The sequence below is a fragment of the Pipistrellus hanaki genome (genome assembly GCF_964339955.1).
Source record: "Pipistrellus hanaki genome assembly, chromosome: 13".
In the NCBI taxonomy this organism is placed as follows: Eukaryota; Metazoa; Chordata; class Mammalia; order Chiroptera; family Vespertilionidae; genus Pipistrellus; species Pipistrellus hanaki.
Window position 1 is genome coordinate 38,695,065 of NC_140515.1, and position 24,235 is coordinate 38,719,299.

The window sequence follows — 24,235 nt, forward strand, 5'->3', positions numbered from 1 at the left end:
GTGAGCTGCCTAGAAAAGGACGCTGAACAATTCATTACATAAGGAGACTAAGGGGAAAACTTGCCCGGTCCCTGGAGCCAGAACCATGGAAGCAAGCTGTGCAGAGGGCAGGGGGTAAGCCCCCACCTCCCACACAGAAGGCTCTGCATTCTACCCGGAGCCTGTGGGTTTCAAAGCAAACCAGGAGGTAGGGGCACAGTGAGGACATTGGTTAAACTCTGGGAGGAATGGATTCAATATGAGGTGTGTGGTCTTTACGCTGCAGCCAGAAGGAATCTAGTCCCCAAACTCAAAGACATTTTCATTTTGAGCTTCCGGTGGTAGCGGTAGGCGCTCAGTCCTGGGGAATACAGAGCTCCTTCCCTGCACTGGGTCTGAGCCTGGAGCTTGGACTAGGCCAGCGCATCAGGGGCTGCGTGGGCACCCTACTCAGGTGCCTACAGAACATGCTCCAGATCTGTTAGCCTGGGGAGCAGCAGGCTGGAGCACTTTCCCACCAGCTCTCCTCCCTCACTGGCTGAGGGTTACCCTGAGGAGCATTAACTCTCTCCAGCCCACCCTGCAGGCTGCATTTGCATGAGTGACCTTGTCTGATGTTGGTGTTCTGTGAGATTGTGTGTTACATAGGGAGGGACTCCACAGCCTAGGTGTGGGTGCCAAGACTAATGGTGCCTTTTTCTTTCTCAGGCTTCCTATGATACAGGCTCCGTGCCCTCATAAGAGTGACAGGTGCTCTCGTTAGCCCAGCTGCATAGCTCTAAGCAACACTCACCTCAGGGGTGCAAGGGGCAGAATAGGCACAGTCCCATAAGGCTCTTCGGTCTTGCGGATGCTCCTTCTAAGTGTGTCTGGAGACGTTTAAGTAGATTTTCTCTACCTCCTTAGTCACTCAGGTGAAGTCACAATTCTCTTGGTTGGACCTTGGAGTGATGCCAGGAGCAAGGAAACCGACAGGTCTCCCCGATCCATTTCCAGTCATTTGTTTGAGGGTGACAGAGCATGGTGGTGACAGCTCAGATAACCTTCCTTAAACCACATGGAGCTATCAGGGTGGACAGTGACAGGCACTGCTGCTGGCTGCACCCGTCACAGGAGAGCATTTCTTTCTTTCTTTTTCTTTCTTTCTTTCTTTCTTTCTTTCTTTCTTTCTTTCTTTCTTTCTTTCCTTCTTTTCTTTCTTTCTTTCTTTCTTTCTTTCTTTCTTTTAAATATATATATATATATATATATATATATATATATATATATTTCAGAGAGGAAGGGAGAGAGAGAATCATTGCTTGACTGCCTCCTGCACACCCATACTGGGGATTGAGCCCGAAGCAGAGAGGGGAAATTGCCGTTAAAATTCTGTCAAAAAAGAGGTGGTTTGGGGGAATAATGGTGGGTTTTCAGAAGGGATAGCAGGGTAAAATAATAATACTTCCTTTAAGGAGGAGGTATCTACTTCCCACGTTCCTCTCCTGTGCATATCAATTCTCCAGACATTCGACTGAAGTAGGATGCCCCCTTGGGAAAGAGAACATAGAAGCCATGAGAGGTTTTGGCAGCACGTGCTCTCCTGCAAGCTGTCTGGCGCTGGGGCTGCCAAGTCTGCCTAGTGGTGCTCTGGCTCCCCCTACAGGCCCCACACTGTCAGTTCACAATCATTCTAGAGAGGGGTCCTTTCTCCACCTTCACCTCCCAGTCATTTCTGGGTTGCCCCTTCAGGCAGGCCAGGCAGGACAACTTCATTGGAGAATAGGAATAGTCATTTGCTGCTCAAAGTCACATCAGAAAGGAGCTGAGAGAGACCTTCAAAATGATTTCTCAAACCCTCCTGCTTTACAGATGAGAGACCAAAGCCTGGAGAGTGACCAGTTCCATCCTTGGCCTCTTTGCCTGCGGGGCCCTGACCCACTGAGCCCACAGATGGTGCAGGAACAGGTGTGCAAGGCACAAATCCCAGAGCCATCTGGCCAAGGTCAGGTGCTCCTTCTGCCTCGTTATGTCCAAGCAGTAATTCCTTAAAATTAATGATGAATAAGGGGTATGTTTGGCAAAGAGAACAAAGTTGCCAGCCATGAAACTGCCAACACAAACATTTGGGTCACTTATCGATTTTTAAAAATCCATCCTGTTCTTATAGATTCTCTGTAATATAATCCTATATTTTAAAATCCTCCCTTCCACAGGGATCAGGACCAGCTTTCATAAACAAAATATTCTTGGACCATATTTGCTGATTGAATGGCACTGCTTATCCATCTTTGGGGTAATTATTAATAATCTTTATAATGTTCCAAGCAGAAAATCCTCCTTCACATCTAACTTTCCTGGTCCTCCCCACTCCCCCCTCCCTTCCGCTTTGCCATCTCCAACCCAGCATGGTGTAGAGTGTGCTGAGCCAAGCCAGATGGGCAAATCCCGAGTAGGCCACATTTTGCTGGGCACATATAAGCTATACTTGGCAGACTTATTCAGGGTCCAAAGTTCAAAATTCCAGATATGGCCATGCAGACCACATCAGACTTGGAGTGAGAGCTGCTCACCTGATTTGAAATAGTCTAGCTACAAACTGCCGGATACCATTGAAATGTATTAGAGAATTGCCATAAAAACACTCAAAATGAATCATCACCAAGTTCCCGCAACCTGGAAGCAGACATGCAGTAAGGTGGGTAGTCAGAGAGTTCCTATGGGCATCACATCTCACTTTTAATGACACTGTGTGAGCATCTGGCCCCATTTCTCTCTATAATTAGAGCTAATAAATTTCTTCAAGTGGTATTTTTGACAGACTTTGAAAATATGAGCCTATTATTACTAGAGTTGTGTGGTTCTGAATTTGAATATGAAAACCATAGCCGAAGCCTTCTTCATCTCAAAAAGCAAATGTAGCAAAAATTAATCCCACGGGGCTACTGTCTGATGCTTGGCCAGCAAGATGAGGGTGGCTGACTTGTTTTAATGTTTTAACTGCTTCCATTTTTATCATTTGGGAAGGTTTTCTGTTATTCAAACACTGCCACACAAGGAGAAAAAAGGGTTTTGGAATCACAAGTATTGGGTTGAGATTCCAAGTGTGTCATTTAATGAGTGGGATGGAAAGGTTACTTTTCAGAAACATTTACCCCTTTTCTCTCTCCACGTCCATGCACCCTTGACTTTGGGCCACGTGACTTGTTTTGGACAATGGAACGTTGGCAGACATGATGCAAGCAGAGACTTGACGTGTGCATGCACAGTGAGAATTGGTTCTCGCACCTCTGTTCTGGCTAGTCCGCTGGTCTGAGGAAGAGGGAAAGATATGTGAGACCAGACCCAGGCTCAGACTGCAATTTAGAGCCACCCAGCCTCTTTCCCAACTATCAGTTCGGCTGCCCAATAGCTACTTCTGGCTCAAGATCAGATGTAAGGATAACAGCTTTGCTTTAAGGCCACCACTGGCTCCCAAAATAATGCAAAGTTTAATCCTTAAAGACAAATCTTTCATTGTTTAAAGGTTAAGACAACAGTGGACTCAGCCATTTGTCAGAATCCAGTCCTGAGAAGAAGAAGCTCACGGTCCATTCAATGCCCTTCATTTGCCATCGAGGACCAACGTAGCTGCCTTGTTTGGCTGCAGCCCAGTGGGCCCACCTGTGCCTCTGCTCTCTGCACTGGTGGCCGGGCCAGTTTCCCAGCATTTGTCCTTGCTCAGGAAGCAGGTGTTATAACAAGGTTTGCCAGGTGGTACAAAGATAAAGTTTGCTGGGGCTTCTAACCAAAACCCTCAGGTGGGTTTGGAGGTTTTTCCAATATCAATAACTCTGGGAGTTTTGTGCTGCATCAACTTGGCTAAGCTGGAACAGTGTTTCCCATCATTCTCTTCCTGCATGGTTCTGGGTTGCAGTTGGCTCCAAAAGGGAGATTTGTGCAAAGTTTGGAAGGCAGAAGGGAAGCAGCAACTGAGACTCTGAAGATCGCTGAGGTTAGAGGTGGAAAGACAGCTGGTGTCGGAGGTTACCTTGTCCTCTTTCCTGCTACAAGTCAGCTCTCCTTTCTGTCTGCCAGCTCTACTGACCAACAGCAACCCCCCTTCATCACCAAGTGCTTGGCTGTGAGCTCAGAGGTAATAGCAACATAGAAGCAATGACCTCCCCAGACTTCTTCCTAGCCGCTCCCTGGCTTCCCCTCCAGCAGCTGGATGTGCCTAACTCAGCTTTCCCTGCCAGCACCAGCGCTTGGGGAAGACTGGTTAGTGACTTTTCTTCCCTAATTTTAGGGGCGACCAATTTTCTTTCGAAAAATGCTAACATGCACCCAGCTGGTATGGCTCAGTGGTTGAGCGTAAACCCACGAACCAGGTCGACACAGTTCAATTTCCGGTCAGGGCACATGCCTGGGTTGTGAGCTTCATCTCGTGTGGGGTATTCCGGACAAGCCAATTAATGATTCTCTTTCATCATTGCTGTTTCTCTCTCTCTCTCTCTGAAATCAATAAAAAAATTTTTTTTTTTAAAGAAAACATGCTAACATGCTTTCTAGAATTAGTCCAATATTAATCCTGAATTCTACAACAATTGTGTGGCTTTTGCCCCCTGAGTTCTAGGGCTCTTCTGCTAGTCCGTAAAGAAAGGATTCTGCTGCCGCCTTACCCCAATCCCCCATTGTATGCATTCTGTGAGCTGGGATAGTATTTTTTAACTCTGATTTCTTTTTCATATGTCCTTTGTTTTAAACCCTGAACAAGGAAGAATTTGGAAAATGGTTTCCCAGTCTAAGATGTAATCATGAGCAATTTGTTTTATAGGAAGTAGGGAATGGCAGGCATCCTCAAACGGAGTTAAAGAAACCCTAATTACTCACACCTGCAAAAGCTGTCACTTTTGAAAGGTGTGTAATTAACAGCCAGTCTGTGTTGTTAAGAGTGTGATTGCCTGTTAAATAGGGGGCGTAGCCCAGAGGCTGCCCATATTGGGGCTCCCCCATTGTGTTCATTAGCCCAGTCCTCTGGTCACTTAAAGGCTGACTGCATGGCTGAACAGTGTGCCACCAACTGAACCCACACACTGCTCCCCATGCAAAGCAGGTGTGACCACTTTAAGAAAATGGAGTCTTTTTACTTTGTGATTATGAATTTTCTGCTTTTCTCGCCTAGTGGTTCTCAGCTTTGACTGCACATTGGAATCACCAGGGAGATTCTTTTAAAATCCCGAAGCCCACGCAGCACCCAGGCCAATTAAATCAGACCCTCTCTGGAGTAGCAATCGTTTTAAAGCACTCCAGGTGATTCCAATGTGCTGCCAAGTTCGAAAACCAGTTCTAGACCAGTGGTCCTCAAACCACAGCTGCATCAGAATCATCTAGAGCAGGTGGTTGCCAACGGGTGGTCCTTGGACCACTGGTGGTCCGTGAGGCCCAAAAGGTTGGCTACCGCTGATCTAGAGGGATTAAGCTCACCCCCAAGATACTCAGTAAAGTGTGGCAGCTGTTCAATACTTCACACTTCTCATACTTATTCTAAAAATGCTGTCAATTATCAAAGCAATATTGAGTTCCTTTTGAAATTATAATGATCTTTTTCTGCACATATGACAAGTATGCTGTTTTTAAGTCATTCTCTCAGTTATTTTCACAAAGCTGTCATTCTCATCCTTCAGGTCTCAGAAAAAGGGCCAACCTGAGACACCTTCTGTGTAGACAAAGGCTGCAGTGACCATCGCATCACCTGGATTGTTTTCTTCCAGGCCCTAACCAGTTTATAACCTTACCTGGTATTTCCTCTCTTCTAGTTGGAGTCAGCTCCATGATGACAGAAACCCTGCTTGTCTTCATCTCGTGCCTAGCAGACAACAGCACTCTGCAAACACTTGCCAAATCAATGAATCCACAGAGCAACTCTAGGAAAGAGGGACCAATATGGTCTGTATTTCACAGACCAGAACATAGAAATACAAAAAGACTAAGTCACTTGTCGAAGATCACAGTGGAGAAACTGAGATTCAAATGGACCAGGGCTAGGCTTTCAAACCATTTCAAGAATTGATCATCAGACTTAAATAAACTTCTCCCCACACCTCCTTCCCCCTAGCAATAAATTGAATTACTCATCTAAAAATGTCACCTTTGCCTTGGCTCAAAACTATGTATATTTTCTTCAAATAACAGTAAAATTCCAGAGCCCAAACCCATGTGGCCAGACTGTAGAAACAGTGGCAATTTCTTTCCTATTTAAAAATTCCTCTGTTCATAGCAGAAACCTTACAATGCCCTAAAGCAGGTTAAAAAGTCCCACCTCATATAACATTACATCAACTACAAAATGCTATTTATTTACTGGAAGAATACTCACATGAAAACAAATAGATTTGAATTATCTGACTTTATTGAGCATGCCAATACAATTATTCTGGTAATAAATTAATATATACAGTTATAAAAGTGTTGAGGGCTAAGAAAATGATTTTAAATGTGTAAAGGATATGCATAATCATTTAAACAGTTGACTGTATAATTTTCAAATTCAGAAATATGCTAACATCAAGTTACTGAAGAATGAAGCCTCTTTCTTAAAATTCATGTTTTAGACAGTTTTGAGTTTATAAAGGTTTCAATGACCATTTCAGCTCCTGCAAGTTACAAAGGCTGAAGTGACCGTTTAAAACTCACCTGATTCAGTCTCTCCTGATTCTCCTAAGAATGCAGATAAAGAATCCACTGGCCTGGCCCAAAGATTACAAAGCTAGTAAGACAGAGGCTGAATTACACATTTCTCAGAGGTGCTTCAGAAAGGTCTGCTGAATTAAATAAGGCACATAAATCACACACAACTCTAGTCATGTCTGAAAGACCCTGGTTTTACTCTCTGCTTTATAGACATTTAAATTAAATCCTGATGTGTTCTAGTATAGTTAACAAACTGAGTGACTCAGTTGCTTTGGAAACAAAATCATTCCCGATTGCAGCTTAACACTGATCACGGATGGCTGTTTATGCTTTCTTGGACTCGGGCCACTTTCCCTCTGCTCTTCTGTGCTCATAGACCTGTATAAAGGGTCCCTGTTCTTGTTTGAAATTCATCATTAACCGAGGGAGCTAACATCATTGGTATCTACAAAGCCATCACCATTTGCATGTGGGCAGTTTGTTTCTGTTTGCAGCTCATTTCTAATCAAGTCAGCACCTGCTCTGTTCATCGGAGCCATCACGGATTCCAAAGCAAGTGGGGATGACTTCTGGGGTGCCAGTGCCCCGAACAGCCATGAGATTCTCATCACATCAAGAATAAGCCACATAATGCTTCATGTAATGTACCAAGTACTTTAGGCAAACAATTTTGGTAATTTATTTTATGTCTCAGCTAATGGCTACACATGGCCATGCTGCTGGCTGGCAAAGAAAAAAAAAAAAAGGCCACTCACTTGTTTTAAATCCCAAAGGGTGTATGTAGCATGTTTATCAACCAGTAATACAATGTTTACATTCTGGCAGGAATTTCTCTTTACTTGTGGGAGCCATTCCCCACACTCTGCCAGACATCAGTGTTGGTTGTTTTTGTTGTTGTTGTTTTTTTTAAATTGATACACACAGCAAAATTGTGCATATAAAGAGAATTTTTGAATTTGCATGTAAGTGATCTAATTTCTTGCCACTCTCAGCACTACATCGAAGGAAGACTGATAGCCTATCTTTGCATATTTCTTTTTCTCCAGGGCAATATTTCTCTGTAAGAGTGAATGTTTGATTTGGTGAAAACTTGTAGAGGCTTATTAAATGTGCTCTCAGGGGCATACTTACTGAGAATAGGCATCTCATTTTCAAGTTCTTCCTCAGAAAATATAAGATTTGTAAAAGCTTTACCTTTAGGAGTAGTGACTCGATATTGCGGGAATGCTAAATATTTGCCTTGAGCCATGGAGACCTGACATTAACCCCTATCTCGAATGCACTTGCATCAACCATGTCTACAAGCAACAAACAAACAAGAACCCAGATACAGAAATATTATTTGCTCTGATCTGGCGACAACATTCAAGCATTTAATTTACTGAGCTGCCTTGCTTTTTCTCCCATCATTCTGTTGCCAATGTCACTTCCTGGGCTGTTCTCCTTTTTGTCTTATCCCGATTTTCAAGGAACATGCAGAATGTTGACAGGAAACTCCATATCCTTTTTGACTTTTCTAACTTTTAGCTCTGGAAAAAACTGTGAGCTTATTATGTTATCTCTAAAACTCAGAGCACAGAGGTACAATGGAAAAGACGTGCCTAACAAAACAAGAACGTTCTGGTAATGGCCGGACCCAGAAGTCTGGCTTGGAGTGGGAACGTCAGAGCAGTACTGACAACGCAACTTATTTTCTTCAGTTAGAATACCAAACCTGATGCCAATTTCAAAAGGCCTAATTTTAATAATCCTAATAACCAATTAAATAAAATATTTTTAAATGAAGGAATCCAAATGACTTTGAGGTAGACGATGCTATCAAATAATAAATTAGGTATAAGAAAAAATAACAATGAGGGAATGAAAGCACTGACTGGAATTATCTTCCTTTACATTCATGTGAAAATAAAGAACACTTTTTCCAATTCAAAGTTCTAAGCATGAAATCCAGGAATGTCATGTCATGGACTTGCTTCTTTAATTGGAGATGAACTCGGAGCCGATGAAAAGTATCCACAGCAGCAAACTATAAAGCAGTTGTCCCCATGGGGAAGCCAGGAACTGTGCCTCGACTTTTCCAGCGTGGTTCATCCCTGAATGTTCGGGATTTGGATTCCCAAAGCCTTTCTTTAGCATTTAACTAATTCTTTGTTGGTAGAAGGGGCTGGGACTGTTTCTCCACACATAAACTGCTCCTGAGAACGAACAGAAAATTACCTTAACCACTAAGTGTGTCACAAATGCATCAATAGTAAACTTTCATCGTTACAGAATCAATCAGCTGAGTTTTTCCATAGCTATATCACTTCATCCTTGCTCAAATAATCAGTGTTAGCATCAGATTTATAAGCTTAAAAATGAATCCCTTTTTAGTAAGGATTTCATATCTAAGATAAAATACCTTATCTTATAAACAAATATGCTTATCTTCACTAACAGAGCACCCACCTCTCAGAAATCACATTTATAAAGATATTGCCACACCTTTTAAGATTCTGTATTAATTACTACTTACAGTAAAAGTTCTCCACTTCAGTATTTGGCTATTCAAATGCCTGTCTTCTTCAAAATTATTACTTCTTCCAACTAAAAGGCTATATGCTGATTACTCTCAAATTTATAGTGCCAATTGATCATTCTTTGAACTCCATACTTACATATCCAATTGCCTCCTGGCCAGCTCTACTTGGATAAAAACAGACCTCTCAAACACAGTATGTTCAACTCCTGCCCCTAAATCTGTTATGAAGGCCACAAATGTTGATATCATCCTTGACTTCTCTCACATCCTATATCCAGTCAGTAAAGAATCTGCCCTTGTCCTGGCCAGTGTGCTCGATGGTTAGAGCATTGGCCTGAGCACCGCAGTGTGTGGGTTCCCTCCCTGCTCCCAGACTGGGGCATGTGCAGGAGGCAACCAGTTGTTGTGTCCCTTTCCCATTGATGTTTCTTTCTCCCTCCTCTTCCCAGCAAACCATCCCCTCCTTTCATTAGTCTAACAGCCTCCAACCTGGTTTTCTTGTCTCTTATCCTTGCTCCTATGTAGTCTACTCTGAACTTAGCAGCTGAAACCCCTCTTTTAAAACTTGAGTTGGTTCATGGCACTAAAATCCTCCACTGGTCCCCTATATCACTCACAGGAAAAGCCAAAGTCATTAGAATGGCCCACAAACACCTCTGTGACCGGCCCCACTTTACTAATTCATCTAGGACAATCCCCACCCGCATTTACTCTGCTCCGGTCACACTGGCCTCCTTGCTGTTCCTTGATAAAACCAAGCATGTTTCTGCCTTGGGGCTTCTTCACTGAAAGTTCCCTTTGCCAACCACTCTTACCCCTACTGTGTACCGAGCTCACCCCCTTACCCCGTTCAATCTCTGCTCAGTAAGGCCTGCTGCGATCTCATACCAGCACTCCTGATCTTACTTACCCTGTTCTCTTTTGTTCCAGAACACATTTTAATATAAGAATAATCAGTAAACTTCAAATTATAGTCTAAATTATAGCCTGCTTTTCTCTTATTCCCACCTTCCCTATAATCACGTGATAGGTCATCCTTAAAAATGTCAAGCTGTTCCCTGTCAATTATATCTTAAAAAGAAAAAAGAATGTTAAGCTTCTACTTAAGACTTTGTTCAAAGTACTGAACAAAAGTTGGGATAAGCAGTAATAATATTTAGTTTTCTATTTTCAATGTTCTTGGAGGAAAAACAACAGGACAACTAAAGACTAAAATGAAATTGTAACACTGAAACTATGATTATATCTCAAATATAATGTAGAGTTTTATCTAAGCCAGGTAAGAAATACTATACAACTGTTCCCTTCAAAATAAATATAGGTGCTCTGAACAATTTTAATTACTTATTGTTAACAAAAAACAAAACAAAACAAAAAAAAACCCCATTGAAACCTGTAAAGAATTTTTGTGAGTTCATTTGAGCCAAACTGTCGACATATGCTGGGAAGCAGAACCTCTATGAATTGAGATAATGCTCCCGAGACGAGTGTTACATCTGTATTTATACACTGCAATCAAGGAAAGGACATAGGTGGGTTACATGAAATCCATGGGTGTGACTAGAGAGGTGGGAGAAAGCAAAGTGGGGAAACACCTGGGAGTGGATAAAAAGTAAAATGACAGACACATACTTGAGTGGGGGCAGGAACAATTAACATAATGAAGGAATCTGTGGTATTTGCCCCAGTGCCCTGCACTTTAGGTTGTGCCCCAGGGGCTCCAGAAAAAGGGAAGTTACAAGTTACCCAGACATTTCAAAGGGTATGTTATTATAGATGTAAAAAGACAGATAGGCTCAGTTAAGGTAAAGGTTGGCCTTGTCAGTGAAGATACCAGCCTAGGATATAACTACCCACCATTAAAGTTTAATTTCAGACCATCCTTTGTGGTTCCTTTAGGTCTCTGAGTTTGCAAGACTGCCACGCAGGCCTTCCCTGAGCTTGACAGGTCAGCATGTGGCCCCTTTCATCCACATTATCAAATAAAAGAAGAATAAAGATGGTCAACTAAATAGCTTTTATAATTACTCCTTTTATTTAATAATTTTCATTAGATAAAAGCAGTTTTCTTTACTGTCCTGTCTATAGCTAAAATCAGCTAATTTGAGCTTTTTAAGATTTTAATTTACGATACGGCTGTTTACTAATGCTTTTTAAAATTGGTTTGGAAAAAACACAGCATTTACCTAACACACTTGTTAGAAAACATTCTCCTGCATCTACAGATTATAAACAGACTGCTCAAGGTTCTTGCATTACAACCCTTCTCCCACCCCCTTTTAAAACTGGACCCCTTACTTTGTCATAAATCACTTTTATAATGAGGGAGCAGCTAGGACACGTGGCCACGTCTTCCCCGTTCTCCAAGTCTTCCTACAACAAAATCAAACATGTTATGAATGGCCTTGCCTTCCCTTTGCAAACTCCTCCTCCCAAATCCTCCCACCCCCAGGGGCGAGCTCCTTGGCGACTCGCCTCCCCCACAAGGTATAGAGCAGCGTTTTTCAACCGCTGTTCCGCGGCGAGATGTTGCCTGGTGTGCCGTAGGTGCAGACAAGACAAGAATTTTATAATTGTTCACTATTTTGTTTACTTAATATTTCATAATAAAGTAATTATAAAATACTTTTTGTGTTTATTTGATTCCTATTCAAGAGAATTACTTTATATATAGTCAATATAGGCACAGAGTTAAATTTTTTAACATTTTCTAATGGTGGTGTGCCTGGTGATTTTTTTCATGAAACAAGTGTGCCTTTGCCCAAAAAAGGCTGAAAAACACTGGTATAGAGGGTCAGAGGCCTTCCCAGAGAAATGCCAACCCCAATTTTCCCTGGAAGCGTCACCCGGGGGGAAATACTCCAGAAGGCTGGTAAAGGTTCAGTCGCCTCAAAATCTTTGGGAAGACAAAACGCACCCCTTCCTTCAAAGAGGTGTCCCAGGAAGGTGAACCCGAAGGATGCTAAGGGGGGGGTAAGGGGGAGGGAAGAGTTGGGGGGAGCGAAAAGTCGGATATTCCCCGCCATCCAGCCCCTTCCCTCCCCCACTAGGCCTGAATAAAGGCCAGAACGAAAGGCCCACTGATAACTGAGACTATCCAATTTGGGGGAATTCACACATAGGATAAAGGGATAACTGGAGTCGCGTGGGCTACAGGGAGGCGGAAGAATTGCCGTAGAGCAAAACGCGCCTGCGCTAGCGAGCGGCCGCGGGACCTGAGGTTACCTTAGTGATGCAGAAGTTATCGCCGCAAGGACAGGGGTAGAAATACGTCTCCAGGTCCTCGTCGTATTGGAAGTCCTCGATTTCCACCTCGTCGTGAAACACCGCCATCGTTCTGGGGCCTGATAGGGGACCCCCGGGGACCCCCCCACCGGTCGAAACCGACCCGGGTCGGCCTAACTTCGAGGACGCCGGCCCCAGCCGGGTGGTGCCACCACGCCCCGGCGCAGGAACGATCGCTTCCGGCGCCTCACAATGACGCAACAGCGGGCTCGGAAGCCAAATGGGTGACCCGGCGCTGGTCACCATGGAGATGGCTGAACTGCCCAAGGAGACCGTGGGACAGCTTGCGCGCTGCTCAGAGGTGTCGAGTACCGCTCCGCCCACTGGACGGAAGCGACCAATAGAATGCAAGGATCGCGCGCGCTGCTGCTACGTCACGTCGGGGACACCGGAAGCTTCCTGGCCCCGGCGGAGCTGGGCTCCTTTCTGGATGATAGGTACCGGCCTTGTCGGTGGCGCGGAGGCACCTTGCTGCCGGGTTGTGGTTGCCGGCCTCATGTCCCTGGGTCTGAGGCGTTAACCAGCCCCCGCTGAAGGCCGCAGCAGGCCGGGGTGGCACAGTCTGGGCCCTCGGCGCCCCTGGAGGAAGGACCGCAGCCTCGCCTTCTCGATCTCCGCCTTTCCGCGGCGACCAAGGAAGGGCTCCCTTGGAATTTCGATTCTCCGGGTGACCTTGCGCTCCAGGTGACGCCTAGCTTGTAGTTCGTGGCTGCTCTTGGCTGTTCAGGTATAGCTCCGTCTCTTCATCACCCAGATTAGCGTCAAATGCCCGGAATTTGTGTTGCTGAAAGGACCAAGACCTGGGAGGCAGATGGCGTTCTAGTTCTATGTTTGCCAAACATATGACATTATTTACTAAAATGATTTATAATAACAGTAATAAACCTTTTATTACAGGTTTATTACAGGGAATTCGCTTTGTGCCCCATATTGCGCTTAGTATAATTCTCTGATCGACCTTGGGAGTTTAGATGTTATTCCATATTATTAATCTTCATACTGGGATACAGAGAGTTGGGTATTTTGACCAAAGTTATACACTTAGGAAAATAAGCACCTATCTGTCCCCAAAGCCTGGGAACACATAACTTATGTGAACCACAGTTCTTTGTACAAGGAATGGATGGCATTAGCAGACCGTTAATACTATCTGAGGTTTCTTTATATTTGAAGCGAAATGCAAATAAAAGGTGCTTTGCCTTGGAAAACGGTGCTAGTGCCTGTTTAGGTACAACTGGTTTTATGGGGTAGAGTTTTTCATTGCCAGGTATTAAATCAAGTCTTGGTAGAGAAGGACTGTAGCGCTGAGAAAAAGGCTCTATGGAGAAGCTGATCTGGGTCCAGAATTTGACTGTTGTAACACTGGGAACTGGATACTTACATTCTTTGAACTTCATTTCTTCTGACTAAAAAAAGGTTGGATTAGAGATGATTTACAAGATGCCCTTCAGATCTGAGTTTTGCGTGGTTCAGCAATCACATGTCACATGTACCATACTTAATTTTCATATCATACATATGTACACATTCCTATGCATATATATGTGTACGAACTCACATGTTTACATGAAGCTTCCAATTTTGTGTACACAATTGAAGTTTCAACTGGGTTAGCCCTTTTAAGGCTTGAAAATCTAAAGGCAGAGAAATATTTAGGGAGAAAATTCAGAAGTTACCTTAAAGGTTGTAGTAGATTATTTCAAATGCCTCACAAATAGTCCACTTTGGGTAGCTGAAGATCTACCCAGAAGTTAGGAAACATCTTTAAACCTTTCATGGGTTAACTGAGATTCTGCTCTGTCTGAGCACAGGAGAAATTCCAGCCAAGCTCGGGGCCCAGGGCTGCTCCCCGTACCTCTGTAGACCACATACTTCCCAGGTAGCCACTTGGGGCCCGGAGGCCAGGGGAGAATCTCCAGTGTCTTATTCTGAAGTCTCAGTGAACATTTTGAGGTTGGGAACCATCCTTCGTTCTTCAGTGCTTCTGAGAATAAGTACCTAAAAATTAGAGATGAGCCATTTTTGAAAGTACACAAATGGGTGCAGTCGTACCTGTTTCATGGAAGTATAAATTAGTAGACCTTTTAGAGAGCAATTTGTATCTATCAAACACTATCTGGGGAATCTTCAGATCTGAGGCTATTAGTCCTAAAAGTTACAGGGGTTTTGGGTAATTTAAAAAATAATTTCTTTTGTAATTTTCCAACTTTTCTTCAAGTATGTATTACCTAAAATGAAAAGCAAAACTAATGAAATACTTAATAATAATTGGCACTGTGTGCCAGGCACTGTACCAAATGGTTTGATGCATTATCCTATGTAATAAAAGCCTAATATGCTAAGTGTCCGGTCGTCAGGTTGGCCGTTCAATGAATCAAAGCATAAAATGCTAATGATATGCTAAGGTTGCTCAACCGCTCGCTATCACGTGCACTGACCACTGGGGGCAATCAGTAGACTGGTCAACCAGTCTTTATGACACTCACTGACCACCAGGGGGAAGATGCTGCGACTGGTAGGTTAGCTTGCTGCTGGGGTCTGGCTGATTGGGACTGAGTGAGACAGGCGGGACATGCCCTGGAGCCCTCTCAATGGTCTGTCCCCAGCTGGCCAACATCCCATGTCCCTCCCCGGACCCGATCATGTACACTGGTGGGGTCCCTCAGCCTGGCCTGCACCCTTTCACAATCCAGGACCCCTTGGGGGATGTCAGAGAGCCAATTTTGGCTCAATCCCCCAGGCCAGGCCAATGGACTCCACTGGTGCATGAATTTCTGCACTGGGCCTCTAGTGCTGTTATATACCAGTCCAATGAGTTATAGATATTAGTCCCATCTTCAACATTGGGAACGAGGTATAAGGGCTAAGGAGACTTGCCTAACGAGTCATAGCTGTAAGTGGCAGTGGCTATGGTGAGAACTCAGATCTGTCTGACTTAGAACCTAGGCTTTTCATAACTTCAGTTTCATCTGTGATATGATGGTGGTGAAGCAGAGCTTAAATAAATGGCCCTGAAGTTCTTCAGGTTGGCTGAGATTTTTTCACTAGAGCAGTGCTGGTTCCCTTGAAACCTAGATTTCGGGGTCTCCTTGGCCTTCCATACTGTTTTTATCCTGCTGTTTATTGGCCAGAGGTGGTTCCCAGTTTTGAGTTCATACTGTGCTAAAGAAAATAAAACCTTAGCCAAACACATGATGCAGGTGTTTTCTTTTTAAAATCCCCACAGAATTTTAAAATAAAAATTACAATGACTATTAAACTTTATTCTTAAAAAGTAACGAAAACATTCTGTTATGAGACATTTTTGGACCCCGAAAGCATGACAAAAGAAGACTTACTAGTTGCTATTGGATCATTTATAGTTAAAAAAATTTTTTTTAAATTATAAAATGTTAACCTTACTGACCTGGAAAATAGCAGTGATCAAAATTCTTAACATAAGATCAAACTTAGAAATAAGTCACAATTATGTAATAGAAACTGTATTTTATGAGTGCCTGTTGTATTATCAGGCTAAAGGGAATTGTTTATTAGCAGTCTCAAACCACTGCCTTGCGAGATTGTTTGGCAGGGAGGAGAGGAGGGTAATGAATTTGGCTTGGTTTTTTGTAATACTCTTGCTTGCCAGGTTCTTCTTTTAGAACTTTATTTCTCTCAGCAAACCAATGAAGTGGTGTTGGCATTCCCATTTAAAAATGGTAAGAGGTGACTGGCCCCAGATCAAAAAGCAGGAAGGAGTTAGATCTGAGCCCAGTTCCATGGATTCCAAGTCAAGTACTCTTGAAATAACTTGTATGCCACCAGGTTCACTTACCAAATGCCAAGAACCCCTTTGCTTCTTCAAGGGCACCTAGGGTTCTAAATCAATGGATACCATGGTATTTCTATGAGTTTACTTTATTTCAGTGCATTAATGATCTTTAAGGTGTTCTTGGCTTTTCTCTTTCTCTCACTGCTCTCTTACTTCATCCAAACTATCAACAAATCTTAGGGCTTTAATTCTAAAATATATTCCATGTTATCTACTTCTGTTATCTTTGTAACTTAATCCTAGAATAGAGCCTTCTAACTTGACTTCCTGCTTCAACTCTTGCCCCTCTATTTTTTTATTTTTTATTTTTTAAATATATTTTATTGATATTTTATAGAGAGAAAGAGAGAGGGATAGAGAGTTAGAAACATCGATGAGAGAGAATCATCAATCAGCTGCCTCTTGCACACCCCTTACTGGGGATGTGCCCGCAACCAAGGTACATGCCCTTGACCGGAATCGAACCCAGGACCTTTCAGTCCGCAGACCTACGCTCTATCCACTGAGCCAAACCGGTTTCGGCTCTTGCCCCTCTATGATCAGTTCTTCACATAGCAGCCTGAGCAGTCTTGAATGTAAATTTGATCATGTCCCTCGCCTTGTTTATTCAAACTATTCAGTTGCTTCCCATTGCCCTTAGAATAAAGTCCTTACCCATACTATAGCCTGATGTGATCTGGCACGTCTGTCTGCTTGACTTCATCTTACATCATGCTCACCTAGCTCATTGCTCCTCAGTAACGCTGGCTGTGGTTCCTTAACACTAGTGTGACTGACTGGGCCTCTGCCCAGATGCTCTGCTCTTAACATCTGCTTGGCTGCCTCTTCCTCATCATTCAGGTTTCAGCTTATGTCCCTTGAGAGAGGCTTTTCTGATATTCCCCCACCCACCCCACTGCTCTTTTTTATTTTATTTTATTATTATTGACTAGAGAGAGAGAAAGGGAGAGAGAGAGGACAACATTGATTTGTTGTTCCACTTAATGCATTCATTGGCTCACTTATTAATGCAATCTTGGTATATCTGGATGACACTCTGACCAACTGAAGTACTAATTTCTTTTATCTTATTCATTGTAATCAGTAATTGTCTCATTAATTATCTGTTTACTATTATCTGTCACACACACTGTAATAAAAGCTTCAAGATGGTGAGGACCTTGTGTTTGGTTCTTTATTGTGTTTCTGTGGCCTAATGTACCTGACACCCCAGTAATTGTTTAATAAATTGAATATTCTTATTGAACAGAAACCAGTACAGGTCATTTTAAATCTTTAATCTGCTCCTTGCAGTAATTTTTATTGCTAATATGGATATGTTTTATTTAGCATTATGATAATTTTCTCTGTTTCAGAAATAGAGTTAATTAAGATTTTTTGTGTGTATGAGGTAAGGTCTATGAGGATACAACATTTATGGAATATTCTTTTTTGTATGGTTTTAAAAGTAATCTATATTAATATTATATGGTTAATTAAATTGCATATATGAAACTATTAGACATATTTCAAAAAATAGATGTGTTTTTTTTTAAAATACCTTTCTGCTTTAGAACTCCCTTTGAAAAATACTCTGTATTTACCAGTAGGTGGCACTCTTGGTCATGGTTATTATAAAACAAGATTTTAGAATTTTAAAGAAAACAGCTTTGAAAAATTAACATGTCTTTGTTTTCCGGTTCATTTGAACAGCAGACCATTCAAACATCATAATCACTAAAAGCTGTATCTTATGTGAAGACTATTTTAGCAATAATTGTCCTAAGCAGAACAATGTTTTCATATTAAACTATATAGCAATTAAATTTTATTAGAGAACTTGGCCTTAAATGACACTAACTGTATCATTCCAGCCATTGGTCTGGGCTTTCATAGGGTAGAAGCAGAAAAGAGGGGGGAAAAAACAAACAGAAAAAAGAAAAATAGAAAGATGAGAGGAAGACTTGATGGAAAAGGGGAAATTGAGAGCAGTTTTATTGTGAGGCAATGCCTGCTGATTATAATAAACCTTTTCATTTGCAGCTAGGAGATAGTAGGAGATAGTAGATCTTTTTAACAGTTCCCCAAAATATTGTTCTTATATGTTGTCTCTGTCATTGCAGGAGCTTTGTGAGGATTTCATTGTATGGAAACACTTGTCTGGGTTCCAACCAGTGTATATCCGAAGGTCTCAGTATAATACCAGAACCAAAATATTGCATATCCGTCAGCCGGCCAGCCATATATTGTACTTAATGACTCCTAAAAGTCTCATGGACTTTTAAAGTAAGTTTCTTTTTTTTCAGTGATTAACACCATTTTTGGTTTAGCATATTTAAAGGAGAGAAACTACATTTAGTATCGTAGTTTTGCATGAGGTAAAGAGGCACTATACTTTTTTCATTTATGCAAGAGAAAAATAGCAAGTAGCATTATTTATCCACAGTCACACTATGGAAGAAATAGGTCTTTTACCTTACCTAAAGATTAGATGTGAGGGAGTGGCTCTTTTATACGATTTGGTTATATCTGAATAAATTACATATGACTTATATCACCACCTGATTTATTTACTTTTGTCTATTTTTTGTCTCTACCTTTTAAAATATTAGCTCCCTAAGAAGGCCTTGGTTTTATTAATGTCTGTATTCCCATACCTGCCACATAATGGGCTCTAAATAAGTATTTGTCAAATGAAGGGCTGAATTAGTGAGTATGGAGTAGGAACATAAGCACATCTATTGTATTATTAGTTTGAATATTTTTCTAACACTAAGTGTATTACAGTTAGTTAATGTAGTGCCTTCCAGAGAGCTTAGAAAAAAAGAGGGTTCATATACATCTTTATTTATTCTCAAGCTGACTAAGATAGGCAATATAATGTGTTAAAAGTGGCCATCTTAGTCAAAGGAATATTTAAAAATTAGCCAAGGAAAGCAGAATACATAAAAAAACAACAAAAAAAACCCATCATCTGACTCCCAGTCAGTGCTTTTCTTGATAGGTTTTTAGACATGGAAATGTTGGGGATCTTTCTGGGTTTTTGTTTTTTAAACTTTTTATTCAAATATAACTTACAAACAGAAAACTACATAAATCCTAAAAGGACAGCTTGATTAAATTTTTTTATTAAGATAATTTTTAACAATAGTTTTAGGTTCAAAAAGCAAAATTGGGGAGAAAGTACAGAGATTTCCCATATACCCCTTGTCCGTACACAAGCATGGCCTCCTCCATTATCAACAATCCCCCGTTATTAACATCTCCCGCTAGAGTGGTATTAGATGGTAGTTCAGTTGGAGAATCTGCTCCCAGGCTGCTTTGTCAAAATCAACACAAATGTATAATCCTATCAAATAAAAGAGTAATATGCAAATTGACCATTATTCCAACACACAAGATGGCTGCCCACATGTGGTCAAAGATGGCTGCTTTCATGTGGACACAAGATGGCCAGCAGGAGAGGGCAGTTGGGAGGAATCGTCTACAAGGGAGGACAGTTGGGGGCAATCAAGCCTGCAGGAGAGAGCAGTTAGGGGTGACCAGGCCGGCAGAAGAGGGAAGTTGGGAACGACTAGACCTGTAGGGAAGGGCAGTTGGGGGGACCAGGCCTGTAGGGGAGGGCAGTTAGGTATCAATCAGGCTGACAGGGGAGTGGTTAGGGGGTGATCAGGCTGGCAGGCAGAAGTAGTTAGGGCCAATCAGGAAGGCAGGCAGGCGAGCAGTTGGGAGCCAGCAGTCCTGGATTGTGAGAGGCATGTCCCAGATTGGAGAGGGAGTAAACTGGGCTGAGGGACACATCCCTTTCCCTCCTGCACAAATTTTGTGCACCGGGTCTCTAGTGATGTATATTTATCAATACTGTATACAGAGTGTTTTTACTGCCCTAAAAGTCCTCTGTGATTTGATGGAATTTTTACAAAATGAGAACACCCATGCAATTGTCATTCAGATTAAGAGATGACATTATCACTACTGCTTTCCCAAGGATAACTGCTAATTGATCTCTAGCTTCATGGATTATTTTTGTCTGTTTCTGTACTTTATGTTACTGGGCCCACTGACTGTGCTCTTTTGAGTGGCTGCTTTCATTCTTTTCATTCACTTTGATATTTGTAATATTCATCTGTTACTTCATGTAGTTGCAGTTTGTTTATTCTCTTTGTTGTGGACCTCAGTTTGTTTCTCCCTGCACTTTATCTAACAAGAGATATTAAAGGCTTAGTGGTGCTCTTCGGTTGGACTACAATTATCAAGCAGTTAGAAAATCTACTGCAGTTAGAAAATCTACTCCCCTGTAATAGTGTAAGATTAGTCTTGTGAACTTGGTCAGAGATTTTAGAAATTAATAGGGAACATGAATATTTGGTGGCACCAATAATTGCAATCGTACTTATTGTGGAGATCAGGTGAATCAGCTCTGAATAGTGGCAGAAATTTTGTCAGTGTGAACTAGGCCCTTAATTGCTTTATCATTAAATCAGCTCATAACAGCACCAACAAAAATGTAAACTCTCCCTCATTGGCCCCTAAAGTAGTTTGATAGCTCCCCACTTTTTCTTAACCTTTTTAATTTTCAGTGTTCTGTTTGCCCAGGAAGCACCATGGCCTGTGCTGCTGTCCTGGTCCCTGGGTTGTTGCGAGGCTCTGTTGGAGCCATCCGCTCCCAGGCTGCTTTGTCGAAATCGACACGCTGCGCTTTGCGCCACCTTACCCTAACCAGGTGAGTTATCGACCTTCATTATCATTTGAGGTTGATTTTAAAGAGACCTGACCTGCGATGGTCATGGGAGGCATATCAACTTCCTGAAGCCATAACATAACACACTGCTTAAATGTACATGGCATTAGTAAATCGTTAAAAACTTTAGTTAGGTGTACAGATTTTTATAGACCATTTTCTAGGAGCCAGAATATTATATTGTATTTTGTATAGTCATGATATTATAGGGAAATTAATTTAATTCTTTCTTATGAGGATAATACTTTCTAATCCAATTTTACTCTCTGTTACAGCATAATGAAATCCAAAAGGAAAACTGATCACCTGGAGAGAACTGCAAATGTCCTTCGACAGGAGGTCTGTGTCTTCGGGCTGTGGCAGGCTTTTCTAGGCAGGATGGTTTGCACACAGTTAAGACTGGCTTATGGAGAAGGTGCTAGATGAGCTCTATCCCTTCGCAGGATAGTCAGGGAAAGTTGTTAATTTTTCTGTTTAGAGCTTTCCTGAACAGGCCATGTCACAACTTATTTAGAAAAATGACAGTGAAATACTCAACTGTTTCCCTTTAATCTTGGGATGGATAAATTAATTTTTTTGATGAAGGAAGTATTCTAGCAGCAATTGAGGGAACTGTCCTCACAAATATGATGCATAGGGTTATATTTTAGGGCTAGAACTTCTTTTAGAGCCCACATCTTAAGAATAGCTTACCTTTCCTTTTTCTTTCTTATTTGTTTGACACCATGTCTCTAAGTCCTTGTTCTTATCCCTACTTTAGAACAACTTATTTCATCAAGGGAGAACACACTAACACCTGAGAAAGGAAGGTGGACGAGCTCTTATTACATGGGCTGACCTTTCCCTACCATATTCAAACTAGAGAAAGCTAACCCACCACCTGAAGGGGTCAAGGGCTGGGAAATAAGGATCCTCACCCTTTACCTCAGTGAGTAACCACATTTTCTTTTACAAACTTCAATTGGATATTTGTTTTGCTTTTTAAGTGATTCTTTATTTGGATATATTTAGCTTAGTGTTCTAAGTTTAAAAAATTTAATATAAGGAAGGATTTATACACTTTCATAAGCATGGTCAGAAATTATATTGCTGCAGTAGTTGAAATTTTAGAAGACATAGTTGGGTGTTCTTTGATGTAATAGAATATTGTTTAGATCCCATTTTTCAGGCTGGTTCTCGTTTCAGAAAATTGCTTCGGGACTGAAAGTGGTATGCTTGTGAATTCAGCTTTAAGCCAAAGTTTTTCTCAGAAGCCTGTGTAAAATTAGTTCAGCATAATAGATATGGATGTGTGGGAAAATACACTTTCCCACTGATGATAAATCTGAAAATACCTCTTCTAGGTTTGTCCAACACATAAAAAAAATGCTGATTCTGTAAATGTGAGATTTGTTAGAATTTCTTTTAAAAAAAGCAAAACCTTGCCAGTTTTGAAGAAGAAAAAGTGGGTTAGCAGTCTTGGGCTATGCTTTTTCTGTTATATTTTGAGGCAGGTAGAACTAGAGCAGAATTTGGCAAGTTTTCTGTAAAGGGTCAGATAGTCTTCAGCTTCATGTGCTAATCTTAGTTCCAACTAGAAAACTCTGCTTCTACAATGTGAAAACAGCCATAAACAACACATAACAAATCGGTGTGGCTTTATCAGAACACCGAGATATGGTCCGTGGGTCATAGTTTTCCAATTTCTGAATTAGGATAGCCGTTTCAGAATTTTACAGGACAAAATTATTGAGACTTTTGGTGCGGGGGTTATTTTGAGCCAAGTTTACAAAGATTAATGTAAACTTTAATCCTGCAATTGAAAAGTTGAGAATTTTAGTGCTGAAAAGTCAGAAAGTATAGGGCTAATTTTAAAACCTTGGTGGAAGAATTTTCCAGTTGCAACTCTTCTCCTTCTATTTCTAATTTCCCCTTCTTTCCCAAAGAGAATGAGAGCTGAGAGCTGGGAGGAGCTGGATAAAGCTAGATATATAGCAGAATAAGGTCATCAGGGGCTTGTCCCAGTCTGACCTTGGACTTGTTGAAATGTTGGGCCATTATAGAACTGACCCGCCACATGGTCTTGCCTACCACTCTTGTCTTTAATTTGAACTGCAAGTATACTTTACAAAACTCCCCGTATGCCGTTTACTCTCCAGTTCAAGTCTGTGAGGTATCTAAGGATAGGGTGGCATCTGCATTCTACTAAAGAGGAAGCAGAGCCTAGGAAGTAACGAATGGCTTCTCCTAGGGCCAGAGGGAAGCTTGCAGCACAAGCCAAAGGACCCTGCTGCTCCTCCTGGGTGGGGGAAGAATGGACCACTCCCCACCCAGAAATGTCCTATCCTTACTAGACATTGGGTTCCCTATAGAGAACTCACCCAATGAGCATATTGTGATGTTGATGCTTCTTTCTGGAGCCTGTAAAGTAACTAGTCTGAGTCATGCTGATGCAGGAAAACTGAGCTCTTGAATTGAATGGCATTTGACTGCTTGTGTTGAACTCACAATTTTCCTCAAGGATCAAAGAATAAGCAGCCTTCAAAATGTCAAAGAGATAAGAGTAGAAATACTGTAAAGTAATAAGGATTTGTTCAGGCAAAACTAAGTTTTCACTGGAGGGGTCACTCTGTGCATGGCTCTGCTGAGGGCTGGCCCCCTGAGCAAGATGTACTCTGTTCATCAATTTGATGGGAGAGTTTGGTAATGAAAGAATATTGCCTATGCTACTGCTTCTTACCTATGCCCAGAACTGAACTTGTTCATGTCTAAGTGTATGGTATCGGTGCATTTCAATAATTTAAGTGACCTAAGAGGCAAGGTGTCCCCCCCCCCCCCACCACCCCCCCCAACACACACACACCCAGGAGACCCAGTCAGATGAAGTATTTTATTTTAAATTCAGCAGACATGTGTCAAGTGCCTGCTGTCTTCCCGGTCCTGTTGTAGGTACAGGGGACTCAGTAGTGCATGAAGCAGGTAAAGTCCCTGCTATATGTGGAGCTTTGTTCTGGTGCAGATAAACTAGAGAATGTCAGGTGTCATATACACTGTTGTCAGAGTACTTACTCTGGAACCATGCTCGCTGCACCAGTTGTCAGAGTGAGTTTCTCCTAGATCCTGTTCATGACGCCAGTTGTCAGGAGCACCTGCTCCTGAGTCTGTACGTCCTCCTGAACCCTGCTTGCTGCGCCAGTTGTTGGGACTACTTACTCCTTTATCTGGCCCAGCTACACCAACTGTTGGGTCTGAACCCCTCTGCCAGAGACTGTACCTTCATGGATCCGGG

The 24,235-nt window shown here is 42.0% G+C and overlaps 2 protein-coding genes across 3 annotated transcripts in view; one reads left to right on the forward strand and one right to left on the reverse strand.

Annotated features, from left to right (window-relative positions):
- Nucleotides 1-6,327: 6,327 nt before the first annotated feature.
- On the reverse strand, nucleotides 6,328-12,788 carry DPH3 (diphthamide biosynthesis 3). Its single transcript, XM_084903318.1, has 3 exons — nucleotides 12,377-12,788; nucleotides 11,450-11,524; nucleotides 6,328-8,825 (listed from the first exon to the last, which is right to left on the reverse strand). Exons 1-3 carry the CDS (start codon nucleotides 12,680-12,682, stop codon nucleotides 8,760-8,762), a joined length of 447 nt encoding a protein of 148 aa, XP_084759444.1. The 5' UTR covers nucleotides 12,683-12,788; the 3' UTR covers nucleotides 6,328-8,759.
- Nucleotides 12,789-12,822: 34 nt separating this feature from the next.
- OXNAD1 (oxidoreductase NAD binding domain containing 1) overlaps nucleotides 12,823-24,235 on the forward strand; it is a 33,368-nt gene continuing 21,955 nt past the window's right edge. The window contains exons 1-4 of one of the 2 annotated variants that reach the window (XM_084903314.1): nucleotides 12,823-13,120; nucleotides 18,350-18,512; nucleotides 20,823-20,949; nucleotides 21,243-21,306. In XM_084903314.1, coding sequence (XP_084759440.1) covers nucleotides 20,831-20,949; nucleotides 21,243-21,306 — 183 coding nt within the window. In that variant the 5' untranslated portion in view covers nucleotides 12,823-13,120; nucleotides 18,350-18,512; nucleotides 20,823-20,830. Of the gene's footprint in view, nucleotides 13,164-18,349; nucleotides 18,513-20,822; nucleotides 20,950-21,242; nucleotides 21,307-24,235 lie in introns of both variants that reach the window. The other variant, XM_084903313.1, reaches the window with a different exon arrangement.

What these genes read in the sequence shown, in the direction of transcription:
- DPH3 (XM_084903318.1), bottom strand. Translation starts at nt 12,682, where the DNA reads ATGGTGACCAGCGCCGGGTCACCCATTTGGCTTCCGAGCCCGCTGTTG. An exon ending in ATAACTTCTGCATCACTAAG is followed by an intron (nt 11,525 to 12,376) that starts GTAACCTCAGGT and finishes ATTTTGTTGTAG; the next exon opens with GAAGACTTGGAGAACGGGGA. An exon ending in TAAAAGTGATTTATGACAAA is followed by an intron (nt 8,826 to 11,449) that starts GTAAGGGGTCCA and finishes GTTCGTTCTCAG; the next exon opens with GAGCAGTTTATGTGTGGAGA.